Here is a 13,331-nt window from a genome sequence, read left to right on the forward strand (position 1 = left end):
AAGGTGCTCAGCGGCTACTCAAAAGAAGACTCCAGATCTTTCATAAAGATGAGATTATAAAACCAGAATGAAAGGTGGTTCCATACACCGGAGCCTTCTCATCTTTTGCCATTAGAAGCAGAATTCTGAAGGTTCTGGCAATACTGCATACTGAGCTAGTGGGGACAGTCACACCCAGAACAAACATATAAATAAATGCAAGCTCAAAAGAAGGAAAAATGAATCCATGGGTGCCAAAAATGAAGAGGGGAACTCTGCCCAAGAGGAAAGGCAAGGTGGCCATAGTACAGGCCAATGGAGGTGTTGGACCAGGATGAAGGCCCTAGGATCTAGGGCTTTTGGCACCTGTGCTAAGGGCAGGGCTGAGTGCCAGAACAGAGACCCTCTACATGAGCCAGGACTCTCAAAGTACTGCCTAGAGTAAAAGACTAGATTTATTTTCTGGAGATGTGGTGAGGGAACTTATCCCTCAAGGTCTGGGTGGGAAAAGGAAGAGCCTCTTTTGAGGAACCAGAACCACAAACTTGTCATGTGAAGATGTGAAACAGGAATCCTAAGCAAAGAATGTAACAGAAACTAGTTCTCAGTCTTTGAAACCCATGGGTCCAAACAGATCCACGCACAGAACTATTCTGTAGGGACATCTACTACCCAAGAGGACTTGGTAGAAGATACGATCTCCACTGAAGATGAGCTGGTGTTCTCCCAACCCACACGGAGAGAAAATGGAAATGAATCATGATGAGATAAAATCCACCTTTATAAGAACCAGAAATAACAGGCCAAACACTAGAAAACAAATCTTTAAAACAAAGAGAGAAAGAAGAGTTGTAACAGAAGGAAAGGCTATTCAAAAAAGAGTGGATTTGAAAAGCAACCAAGTAGATCGTCTAGAGACAAAAAGTTCATGTACAGGAAGTGAAAAACCCAGAAAACTTGAGTGTCTCAGCAATTGTATCCTAGAGTGAAATGGTGAAATCCAACATAACCTGCTGCTAGTGGCCCTGGAATGGTGTGCATACCCTTGAACATGCTGTGTAGGGAAGGGAGAGGACTCTGATGTTTACCCTTCAAAAACCTCAGAGGAAGGGAACCAAGCCAGATGGCTGGCAATGGCTGCCTCTGGATCATATTATGGGTTATTTTCTCCCAGCTTTTTATAATTTCTGCTCTTTTAGATAATTTCTATGATGTATACACATTTTATTTTCAAATAGCAAAGGGAATATTAGAGCCTTTATTCCACCAAAAAAGTCTTTCTTGGCCAGAGTAACCCGGAATTTATCGCACAACATGTTGGCTTGAACATAAAAAGGAAATCCTTAGTCTTTGGCCAAAGGAAACGTGTTTGGAACACATAACGAAAGGGCAGCTTCACAGCTCATGCCGTGGGGTGCAAAGGCCCACAAAGAGGGCTCCTGATTGGGGAAAAAGGCACTGTGATGATGGACCCAATGCCTGGTTCATGGGCAATGAGCAGAGACATCAGCCAAGGGTGCATGAGGATTCCCCAGAGGGAACAGAAATCAGGGTCTGAGCTGAGTGGGAAGGACACAATAAACCAGCTTAGAAGCAAAGAAGCTGATTCCTAATTTACTGCCACAGCCCAAAGTCTTCCCAGGCTTCAGTTAGACTCAAGACTGAGCAGTCGCTGAGGACAGGGACACATTAAGCAAGTGACCCGAGTGTGTTGGGCTGACCACAGCTGGCAGCTCCTCTCTGCTCTCCAGAGGTGAGCTAACCAGAGGGGACCCTGCTCTTTTCTGAGGACAGTGTTGGTCCCAACAGGAGACACCAGTTACTAGCCAATAATTCAGCACTTCCTTGACCTACCTGGCCCAGTGGACCTGCCTATGGTTTTAAGCTGGCTTCTGTCCCTGAGCCCCTCCCTCACGTCTCAGTACCTGGGAGTAAGAGACACTGCGGAATCCAAGGCTGTGCAAACCACACTTTTGTGCAGAGGAGAGTGGAGTTTGGAGAGCAGGCTTGGGAACACAGCTCCTGGCCCTGACTCCCCATGTTAGTAGGTCTGGCAGCAGAGTCCTGTGCAGAACCAAGACCTGCAGGAGCAGCCCTTACCAGTGCCCACCTCTGCCACAGGCAGAGAGCTGGTTGCAGCCATATAGGAGCTCGGTCCTGGCAAGTGGTTCTTTATTTCCACTCCAATTGGGTGTATACAATACAACACACTCTGACCTGAACTTCCTGGAGTTCTCCCAGGCCCCACAAGGTAAGGATAGAGTCCACGACTGTCTTCACTTCAAACACCAGCCATGAGTGCTGGGGGCGGGTGACGTGGGGAGGGGGTTGTCCCCAGGTCACTTGCACTTCCCACCAACTGCTTCCAAAAACCAGGTTTCCACAATCCACTCATGATCAGTAACTCGCTAGACTCCAGAAATCACTATCAATATCTAGTTTTACCATAAAGGGTGTACACAGGGTGTGCCTGGAAGTGTGCTGAATGCAGATCTTCTCTGCTTCAGTGTCGAGGAATTTCACTGGGGTTTCAGGACTAGGCACAATTGATGAAATTGCAGGCCACTCAGTGGAGCTCAATCTGCAGCACTCCCTACCCTCACTGGGGGTCAAGGGGCTGGAAGTCCCAACTCTATAATCACATGCTAGATCCTTCCAGGGACAGCCCTGGTATTGCAGCTTCCAGGGGGCCTGCCTCCTTAGCATAACAAAGACACTCTGGAAATTCCAAGGGTTTGCAAATTCTTGGCCTGAATTGGGAACAGACACCAGATACAGTCTTCCGGCACCACAGCAGTCTTCAGAGAAAGCACTCAGGAGAGTAAGGCCAAGTGCTTGGCACCCCTGGCCGGAAACATGCAGAGTGTGTGCTGCTGAAGGGATGGCAGTTTAACCACTTCTCAATGAGGGGCACCAGCTTTCCAAGAAAGCTCCCCCTGCTCTAAAGATGCCAGCAGATAACTCAGCCAGCTGGGCAAACAGCCCAAGATCTTGTCAGAAACACTGACCTGAACAGCGCTGGGAAACTTCACCAGAGAGCAGAATGATGCAAGCAGGCTACACATGGCACCAAAGGGACAAGGGCGTCAGGAAACTGGGGCTCTGGTCCAAGTTACGCACCTGCCCTTGCCCTATCCTCTCCCCCACTCCACATTAACATCAGCCTCAACCCAAGAAGCACCATACGCTTCTGGAGATTAGGGGTCCTTTTATGTGGACACAGGCCAACCTGGAGGGATCTCATCTGGCTTCTCTTGGAGAATGAGGTGTTCCAAAGTTGAGCTGGGACACCCCTAGGCATTCTCCTGAGTTCAGCTGACCCCTCTAGGGACATATCCAGCTCAAGTGACCCCAGGCACACTGATACTATTCCTGCCTACAAATGAGGCTCTGGCTGTCCTCCAGAGGGAGGTGACTGAACCTAGACGGGGTTCATATATCATCATCGTGGACCTGCTTTCAGAGGGCCTTTTCTTGTCTCCTTCTGATGACATGGAAGCAAATGGGCACACGGTTCCAGGGGGCCCCACCCCCACGGTACCTTCATGGCCATCAGTTCCTGCATTAGCACGGCATTTTCTAGATCCAGCCGCTGGCTGTCCCCCCGGGGCTTAACATCATAGCTGAGGGGATCGATGTGGATGCTCTCCAGCTCCAGCATGGTCAGCTTGACTGCGGCCCTGTCATTCTTGAGCTGCTGGATGTAATCCTTCAGCCTTTGCTCATCTTCTTTAGTGAACTCTGTGTCGCAGCTACTGGCTGTGGAGCTGGTTGTGCTGAGGAGACAGAGAAAACCCGTCACATTCCCCCTCCACTGTGAACAGGTCTTTTTCCTGACTCTTCCCCATACCCATCTCTCCAATGGTGTTTAAATGGTAATCTCCCTGCACCTCCAAAAAAGAAAAAAAAAAGCATTCTTCATGGCATGGTAAATTGATACAACTTTTTAAGAGAGAAATAAGTCTGAAGAGTAACAGAAATGCTTACCCCCTTTAACACAACATGTGGACCCTAAAAATGAATTCTGAGGAAATAATCCCGCAGAAACAAGATACACCTAAAGATATTTCATGGCATAGAGGGTGTAGTTAGTTATGGTACATTCCAAAAGGCCGTAAGTGATGTGGACGTTACAGTAATAATTATGACAATGGTAGAAATATTTTAAGTGGAGAAATAGGATGAAAAGTAGTATATAATAAAAAAAAATCGGTGTATGTGTGGACAGGACCTAAAAAGGGGAGATGTTAAGGAACAAAGCTGGAGAAAAAAATGCCTATGGTGTGATCTATAGACATGCGTGTGTGCACATACTCACTTGCGCAAACACACGTCCAGGACTTTGAAAGCAATCCCCTCGGGGTGGCAGTGGAAGGTGTGGTAGAGAAAGGGGAGTGCTGTACCGTGAAACAAACCCCTACGTGTGTGTGCTGTTACTGTGACAACTTAGAAAAGCAGGATGCCCCTGGCCTCCCTGCCATTCCTCCTGCGTCATGGCTGAGTATAGCATCCACCACAGGGACTCAGGCCCATCCAAGCGGCCCTTGGATGCTCATGCTGAACGGTGATGGCTGCCAGATCTGAGGAGCACTTAGGATGAACCCTGAGAACATGGTGGCCCATGAAGGTTTGTGTGGGACCCAGACCACCATGCAGGAACAAGCATCATAGGAAAACTCAGGCTCTGGCTCTTAGAGAGGGCTCTGGCTTTTTCTGGCAGTGGGCAGGCTGCCCCCACTGGCTCAGAATGAGGCCCTCTGCACCCTGTCAGTCCTCAAGCATTGAGGCCAGTGTGGACCTACAGTTTCTCTGGATCTACACTAGACTTACCTACACTTGATGCAGTCCTCGTGGCTCTGGCCTTAGCACAATGGCAGACAAACAGGCAGAGGCCCATTTAACTATCATCAAAACAGGCCAGTTTGGCATTATCATCTGTTATTACCAATTTGGTGACTGAGGCTCAGAGATATTAGGTGGCTTGCTCGGTCATGAGGCCAGACACCGGACTTGGACCACCGTCTTCGCATGCCTCAGGCCAGCATTCACACAGCTCGCATTTGTAGAAGCTGTGCCAGGAACAAGGAGCGGTCTCCATGGGCTGCTGGCTGCCGTAGGCCCAGCACTGCCCTCCTCACCTCAGCCTAGAACAGGGGTAACAGGCCTGGGATCCCAACTCAGCAGATGCAATTGCTCTATAACCTAGGTGTGACCAAGGCCCATTACACTCTTATGGGATTGACACATATCTAGACACATTATAGAAGACTAGGCTTCTGCGGAGACAAAGGTGAGGAGAGGTGATAAGCTACAACTCCCCGACTCAGCTGGCCGTGCACAGGAGGAAGAGAACCCCCTAGGGCGAGAACTCCTGCTGGGACTGGAAGCTCCTGAGGACCACAGACTCTGGGATTGCTCCCCCCACCCCCCAGTCTCTTCAGCCCATCAGGACAGGTAGGATGTATCTCATAGATGAAGGGAGCAAGATCAGCCTGATCAACACACAACACCTCCTCCTCATAGGCTGCGACAGTTAATTTCGTGCGGCAACTGGGCTGGGCTACAGTACCCAGGTGCTTGGCCAAACACCCATCTAAATGTAACTGTGAAGGTATTTTTAGATGTGATTAACATTTAAATCAGACTTTGAGTAAAGCAGACTACCGTCCATGATGTAGGTGAGTCTTGTCGAATCAGTTGAATGTCTTCAGAGAAAAGACCCAATATCCCCCCGCCCCAAAAAGAAGAAATTCTGCCTCCAGACAGCCTTCAGATTCAAGATTGCCACATCAAGTCTTCCTTGGGTCTCCAGCCAGTCTGCCTGTCCTACAGATTTACTACTTGCCAGCCCCCATAATCATATGAGCCCATACCTTAAAATTAGTCATTCTATTCATATATTGACATACCCCCACCCTATCCCTATTGGTCCTGTTTCTCTGGAGAACCTAATTCAGAGGTGCTACCTTTACCTGTGACCCAGGCATCTTCTACACTTTGTAGATTTACCGGTAGCCTGACTCAACCTCTCTGTGCCTATCTCCCCAGCTATAAAAGGTAAAGTGTTTAGAACAGTGCCTAGCACATGGTAAGCACTCGACAAATGTAGCTATCATTCGTTTAAATAATACTGGAGTACCACTATGGGGTACTCTTCTAGGCCCTAGAAAAATCTGTGCTCTCATAGAACTCATTTTCTAATAGGGGAGACAAACAAGTAAAATAAGCAGTAGATCAGACAGTGAGCAGTACCATGGAGAAAAAGGAAGCAGTTATGGGTAGCACAAAGAGAAGATGGAATTATTCTTTGCAACAGGGTTATAGGGAGGGCCTGCATGATAAAATTACATAAAGCAGACCTCATGGAGGTGAGAAAGGCAACTGTGTGGATTTCTGGAGGAAGAGTGATCCAAGCAGAGGACACACTGAATGCAAAGGCCCTGAGGCAGTGGGTGTGGCCATCAAGAATTAGACTGTGGCTGAGTCAGAGACAGCTAAGGGAGAGGGAGGAAGAGAACTGGTCAGAGAGGAGAGTTATGTAGGGGAGGTGGCAGGGTGCCAGGTCATGTCAGGTTTTATCAGGTTTTTTCTCCAGAATTAGAAAGGAAGCCATTGGAGGGTTTGTAACAGGGGTGATGTGATCTGCCTTACATCTTAATAGGTTCCCTTTGGCCACTGTGCTGAGGGGAGATGGGGAGATGTAGGGAAGCAAGGGGAGAGGTAGGGAGACCCATTCTGGGCTATTGCAACAACCTCGGGAAGAGATGGTGGACGCTGGGAAGGCAGAAAAGAGGATAAAATTGTTATTATCAATCACCACTACTTTGTTTTCTCAAGCTGTATTTTATTTTAATTTATTTATTATGAGTGTGACAGGGACAGCATGAGTGGGGGAGGGGCAGAGAGAAAGAGAATCCCAAGCAGGCTCCACACTGTCAGCACGGAGACCGATGTTGGGCTCGAACTCACAAACCATGAGATCATGACCTGAGCTGAAATCCAAAGTCAGATGCTCGACTGATTGAGCCATCTAGGCACCCTCAACCTGCATTTTATTTATTTATTTATTTATTTATTTATTTATTTATTTATTTATTTTTGAGACAGGGAGAGACAGCATGAATGGGGGAGGGTCAGAGAGAGAGGGAGACACAGAATTTGAAACAGGCTCCAGGCTCTGAGCTGTCAGCACAGAGCCTGATGCGGGGCTTGAACTCACGGACCGCGAGATCATGACCTGAGCCGAAGTCGGATGCTTAACGGACTGAGCCACCCAGGCGCCCCTCAACCTGCATTTTAAAAAGGATGAGAAGGGAGAGGCAGGAACAGCCTCTGGCTGGAACACTTGAGGGACAATTTCCCTGAGAAATGAAGCAGCTCAAGAGAAGGGAACAAGCTAACAGGACCCCCAGCAGAGGGCGCTGGGGAGGCCGGTGGGACTTCTGAAGGAGAGGGACCTTTCTAAACAGCCTTCCTCCTTCTAAGAGAGGAAACAGCCTCCCTCTCAGCATCTCAGCCTTCTCCAGTAAAGACCTGCCTCCCTGAGCCAGAAGGGGTGGGGGCAGGCATGCCTGGAACAAAACCATTCAAGTAGGGCTCAGGGCTCACCTCAACATGGACACGGAAGGACAGACATCCAAATGTCCCACAGACAAATAAGCAAACTGAAGTGGTGGCATTGTTCTCAAAGCATTCCACGGGGCTGAGTGTGTTTGCAGGTGCGGCATGTTTGGACAGCGCGGCGCTGGGAAACATCAACACTTCTCCTCCAGTGACTCGGGAGGAGGCTTCAGGTATGAGATCCTTTCCCGTGAAGATGGGGCTCTGGACCAGAGGTTCGCATTACAACCCTCGTCCTTCCTTACATTAACACTTATTTTGAAAAATTTTAAACACACAGAAAAACACAGAGATTCGCCAACACCCATGTGCCTACCACCCAGATGACTTTGTCATATTGTCTTTGGCCTACTTTTTTACCACTAGAACCCTTAGACTTGAGGTAACGTTTGTTATCTTTCACTTAAAAAAGAATTTTCAAAATTCAAAGAGAACTAGAAGCTAGAGTTCTGTAATCAGCCTGCAGGCACTGAAATGATACTACTTTGGCAGATTTTCCATTTAGCAGGACTGGCGTACCCCAGTGGTTGTCAAAGAGTAGTTGCTGGTCTAGCTGGAGCAGCCTCGCCTAGGAAGTTGTTAGGAATGCACATTCCCAGCTCCACTCCCAAGACCTCTAGAATGGTGAAGGAGCAGAACCCAGCAATCTGTATTTTCATGTACCCTCTCATCATCCTGAGGCACAGCTAGATTTGAGAACAACTGGTCTACCCCATAGGGTAAGTAGGCATTTGCACAGTAGCCTATGAGGTAACGGGACCCTTCCGAAATTCTCTAGGGAGAGGCCACTACACTCTTGGGCTGATCCGGCCGGTGCCAGGGATTATGGGATCTTTGGTATCAGACAGACCTGAGTAACTGTGCCTCCTCTGACACTGCCTAGCTTTATGGCCCAGATGAAATGACCCATCCTTCCTGGGCTGCAGTAATGTGGGGATACGAATAGCTCCCACATCACCAGGTTGTTGGAAAGGAGACAGTGGGTCCTGAAGCAGGCAGGGCCAGCTAGTGTAGCACTCCTTCTGGAAGAGGAGAGACAGCTGTGCCAACATCTGGCACCTCCCTACACAGACTTAGGGGCTCCCTCTAGCTACCTAGCAAGTCAGGCAGAATACTTCAGCTGAGGAAGAAGCAATGCAGCAAGTGCTTGACCAAACTTGAGAAACCACCTAAAACTGTCTAGGAAACACCAATGTGAGTGGGCAGGGCTGACAGGCTTAGGGGTCTCCTTGAACCCTTGAACACCCCTTAGGGGTGTCTGGGGCCTGATACTAGGCCAGGTAGGGAGGGCCTTTATTTCACCATCTCTACCATGGGTATAATTTTCAGAAAAGAAGAAAAAAGACCCCTCCACAGATCTACCCTTCTGGGAAGCTCAGCACTCTAAAATACTCTTACTGGGATAAAGTTTGATTTCCAGATAAGCACCTCGTCCCCACAGCCCCTCTGGCCTCCCTCTCTCCCTTCTGGGAAGCCAGTGGGGAGAGGACCAGGGTTAATTACAATTCTGCTTTGTGCCCTAATGTTCCAGTACAGAATATGATCATGACAAGTGTAAAAGGCAGGGAAGCCGCTGGCCTCTCCTCTGCCTCCTGCAGACAAAGGCACTGCTGGTCTCCCGGGGGCCCGCCGCTGGCTGCTGGGCCTGGGTTAGGTCATCCATTAGCTCTCCCAGCTTGAAATGCTGGATGGTCTTGGCTGTCAAGGGGGAATGAATCACTGTCCACATAGGCCGGTTACTCCCCGTCTCCAGGATGGGAGGCCTGTTCTCTGAGAGGGATTGTGGGGAGGGCCGCAGGTGGGGAGCCCCAGCCCACCCCAGAATGGCTGAGCAGCACATCTTTGCATTCTGCTCTGGTTTTCCAACAAGCTGGGGCAGGTCACATGGGTTTCTCCTTTCCGGGATGTTCTGCTGGAGCCCCCTCCTGCTGGCTTCACTCCACGGCTATGACTTGCCAGCAATCTACAGCCAGCGGGGTGCACGCTGGCGGCCTGGGACACCCCACCATTCTGCCTGCCCTGCACAATGGGACACAGACTCAGGTTTGGTCAAGTAGTCATGGATTTCAAATACCTCTCTTCGGTCCCCCTCCTTCATGTCCCAGCCTCGTCCTCAAGACAACCCCCTATCCTATTTAGAAGAAAAATCCATTTTTTCTTCAGCCTCGTCTTGTCTTGGCTAAATGCTAGAATGGCATTTCACTTCTTTGCCACAAAAACCAGAAAGGGATTTTTCCTCTAAGTTTTTATCAATCAATGCCTAACCTGGCACCCTAAATTAAGATCTCATTTCCACCAAGGGACAACTCATTTTCAGAAGGAAAAAGCCATCAGGCTGGCCTTCTGTTTTGCTTAGCATTTTAGATTTGGAGGAGGTGGTCAAGGCCAGGTGACATTTGGCCATGTCAGCCACTCCTAAGTGGCCCCATTCTTCCAAGTTGAAGGTAGGCTTTGTCACCTGCCTGCATCTTTTAGTGTCGTGTTGTGGTACTCCCCTCCCTGTCAATTCTTTGTCACAGAGGACTAAAGACACCTAAATACAATCCTAACTCGGGGCACCTGGTGGGTCAGTGGACTGAACATCTGACCCTTGATTTCAGCTCGGTCATGATCTCAGCGTCGTGGGATTGAGCCCCCATGTCTGGATTAGAAGGTGAAAGCAGGGCATCGTGAGCTCCACTGCCCTTATTCCAATTTGGGGGTGAGTGGTCAGTCTGGTGGGACCCTGACTCCCAGGAGGTGCCCAGCAGCTCACCCGCAAGGTTACAGTCACAGATCTCCCACGGCTCACCATAATCTCCACCTGACAGTGGGACAAAAAGGACTTAGCTCTAGTCTCTGTGAGGGCAGATTTGCTGAGGCTTCCTCTGTCTTGGCCACATGTCCTTTCGTAGATTTAGATCAATGATTGTGCGTCCATGGAATGAAGTGATATCGTGATGCTTGACAGAAAGGGTGGGCTTGATTAAGGATTCCCTGTTCCCACTTCAACTAGTCCACTGGCCCTTCTGTCATGAGAAGCTGATAAAGGTATCCAGGAAATCAACATTACTTAGCTACTCAGTCCACGGAGACAATTACAACTCCTGACAAAGCTATGATATGGCCATATTTTTCAAAAGTAAAAGAGCAGTGTCTCTGGGCTCCTGCCAACAGTCAACTGAGAGGCTGGCTACCATTTTTATTCTCCTTGCTGGTAACCACTCTTCTTCTGCTCCTTTCCCAAACCATGACCCTCCTGTCATCAGGAGCTATTTGCCCACTGCCAGCAAGGCATCTGGGAGCCTGACACTCAGCATTCCTTTCCTGAGACCTTGAGGAAGAGCTGACACTGAGTAGAATGCTCTGTGCCAGTTGGTTATAGTGGGGGGAAAGAGGACGACTAGCTTTCTTTCTCCCATAAACTCAACAGGGGGGGATGTCTGAGCTGGAACAGCAAGATGTACACACAGAATTAATCACTGTAATTATAAAAAGGGTTGGTGGTTTGGGACTTTTTCTCGGAGCTCGCATTTAGTATAAAGCCGTCTGGTTGTGTCACGACCACAGAATGTGGTGCGCCGCACAAATGGCCTGTGTGTGGTTCTTTGTACCCACCCTGGCTGTTCTGAGTTGGGGGGGGGGGGAGGGGGCGGGGTGTGGAAGTGAATTTTTAAGAAAGACAATAGAGTGAAATCTAAAGTCCTCTGTATTTTGATAGACCTATTTGAGACTGAAATTAGTTCAAGGGCCATTCTTTCATGAGGTCATCCTTAAAAATAAAGGCCATGTCCTGAATTGATCTCAACCTGAGTTACTATATCACCAAAAATTAAATTTATCTAAGAAAACTGTCTTAGAATCAAAGCTCATCTATACATTAAAGTATTTCTAACAAATGTTCATAACCAGGATCTCCACTAAATAGATGGTTAGAGTTCTTACTTTTGACGGACTCCAAATGTACCCCTGATTTGGATGAAAACAAAGTTATTCTGGGGATGGGGAGGTGTGAGCAAAAGATCCATAACACGTCCCTTATAAGCTACTGAAATAGCATATATTCCTTGTCAACTTACTTCTATGTTCACCAATTCAACAATGTTGCTGACAACACAAGGTCTACGTTTCTACTCTAAATGACAGAAATTATAGATCATACACATCTGGAAAAGTCATTAAGAAGAGCATCTGCTTGCTGTATTAAAACAGAAGAATGTGGTTTTAAGAAAAAAAATAAATTATGATCTGTGTTTCATGGAATAAGACAGTCGGTGCTGGAGTCACAAGGAAATAATTCCCTTGAGTTTGTGAGCACCTGGACAGCTACGTTGTTGGAAATGTCCCCTCTCCTAAGGCACCAGGTCTGGGACACGTAGATAGATGCACTTAGACAGGGGCACCTGGGTGGCTCAGTCAGTTAAGCGTTCGACTTTGGCTCAGGTCATGATCTCACGGTTTGTGTGTTCAAGCCCTGTGTCAGGCTCTGTGCTGACAGTTGGAACCTGGAGCCTGCTTCAGATTCTGTGTCTCCCTCTCCACCTCTCCCCTGCTCATGCTCGCTCTGTCTCCCTCTCTCTCAAAAATAAATAAGCATTAAAAAAAAATTAAAAAAAAAAAAAAAGATGCACTTAGACAGATGGCTGGGTCCTGCCAGTGGGAACGGAGATGGGGACAATAGATTGCTTTCAGGCACCAAGAAAACATCAGTCTTTCTCCTTTGGTGCTTGAGATTCGATCCACCCTTATGTGGTTCTTGTCACTTAATTTGCAAGTAGACACTGTTTTTTAATGTCATGATATTCAACCTGGTATAGTGGAAAGAATAATGCGCTTGATGCCAAAGTCCTGGGTCCCAGTCCTGATTTCCCTCTATCAGCCCTGAGACCTTATCTAGGCAAGTCACTTAGAGATCTCTGAGCCAAGGCTTTCTCACCTGTGTGAGTGGGTAAGTTACCTGTCCTGTCTTTTATGATTTGGCTACCACATGAGAATCTCTAACAAAGTACTTTCTAGATGGAGAACTGATATATAAAGGGAAGGCATTCATGTGCTTCTGTGGTAAGAAATGAGAAGATCACTAGAAAAGGCTTCATTCTGATCCTCTACCCGCCTCCGAAAGAATTCAATGGCTTCAGCAAATTATGCTCAGCAAGGTCTTCACTACTTTCCTCCCCTTGTTTTTCATGTACCCAGTTCAGTTCTTGATTCACAGACACTGAACTTGAACTCAGGTTCATGATTGGGTGTCTGCTAAGTACCTGCTGTGAATATGGTATCACTCTGGGAAGCAAAGAGATGGGAAAAGAGAAGGCTATTGCCCAAGAAGAGCTTATAAAGGGCAGAAGCCCAAGGGGAGGTGGGGAGAGAATGGAGCCTAGAAACAGGATGCAGTGTGAGTCGTGGGTGCTTAGGAACTACTTGCAGCAAATGGGCCTTAAGCTACCCCCAAATACTCTTGGAAATCAAGAACTATGAAGAAATGGAAACGGAACAAAATGGGAGAGAGGGAACCAGACAGAAAGGTAGGTTCAGGTTCCATCTTCAGGTGACACTTTCTCAAGCAACTCTCCCCTTCTCTCTGGGCTGTGGTTCCCACGCTGGCCACAGAGAATGCCCTTTCCAGCCCTTCCGTGTTGAGTCACTGACCCCCAGATGGGGCAGGCTGCAAGCAGGGGGACAATTCCGCCCTCACCCAAACCTCACCGTCTCTGAGAGCTGGGTCACCGCACGTCAAGCCTAGTGAGCAGACC

General features: G+C 48.3%; 1 protein-coding gene across 4 annotated transcripts in view; it reads right to left on the reverse strand.

Annotated features, from left to right (window-relative positions):
* MCC (MCC regulator of WNT signaling pathway) overlaps window positions 1–13,331 on the reverse strand; it is a 425,462-nt gene that overhangs the window by 24,147 nt on the left and 387,984 nt on the right. For all 4 annotated transcript variants that reach the window (XM_027035816.2, XM_027035812.2, XM_015070216.3 and 1 more), the window contains one exon: window positions 3,521–3,755. In XM_027035816.2, the coding sequence (XP_026891617.1) occupies window positions 3,521–3,755 (235 nt within the window). The remainder of the gene's footprint in view (window positions 1–3,520; window positions 3,756–13,331) is intronic.

This window comes from Acinonyx jubatus, chromosome A1 (genome assembly GCF_027475565.1).
Source record: "Acinonyx jubatus isolate Ajub_Pintada_27869175 chromosome A1, VMU_Ajub_asm_v1.0, whole genome shotgun sequence".
NCBI classification, from domain to species: Eukaryota; Metazoa; Chordata; class Mammalia; order Carnivora; family Felidae; genus Acinonyx; species Acinonyx jubatus.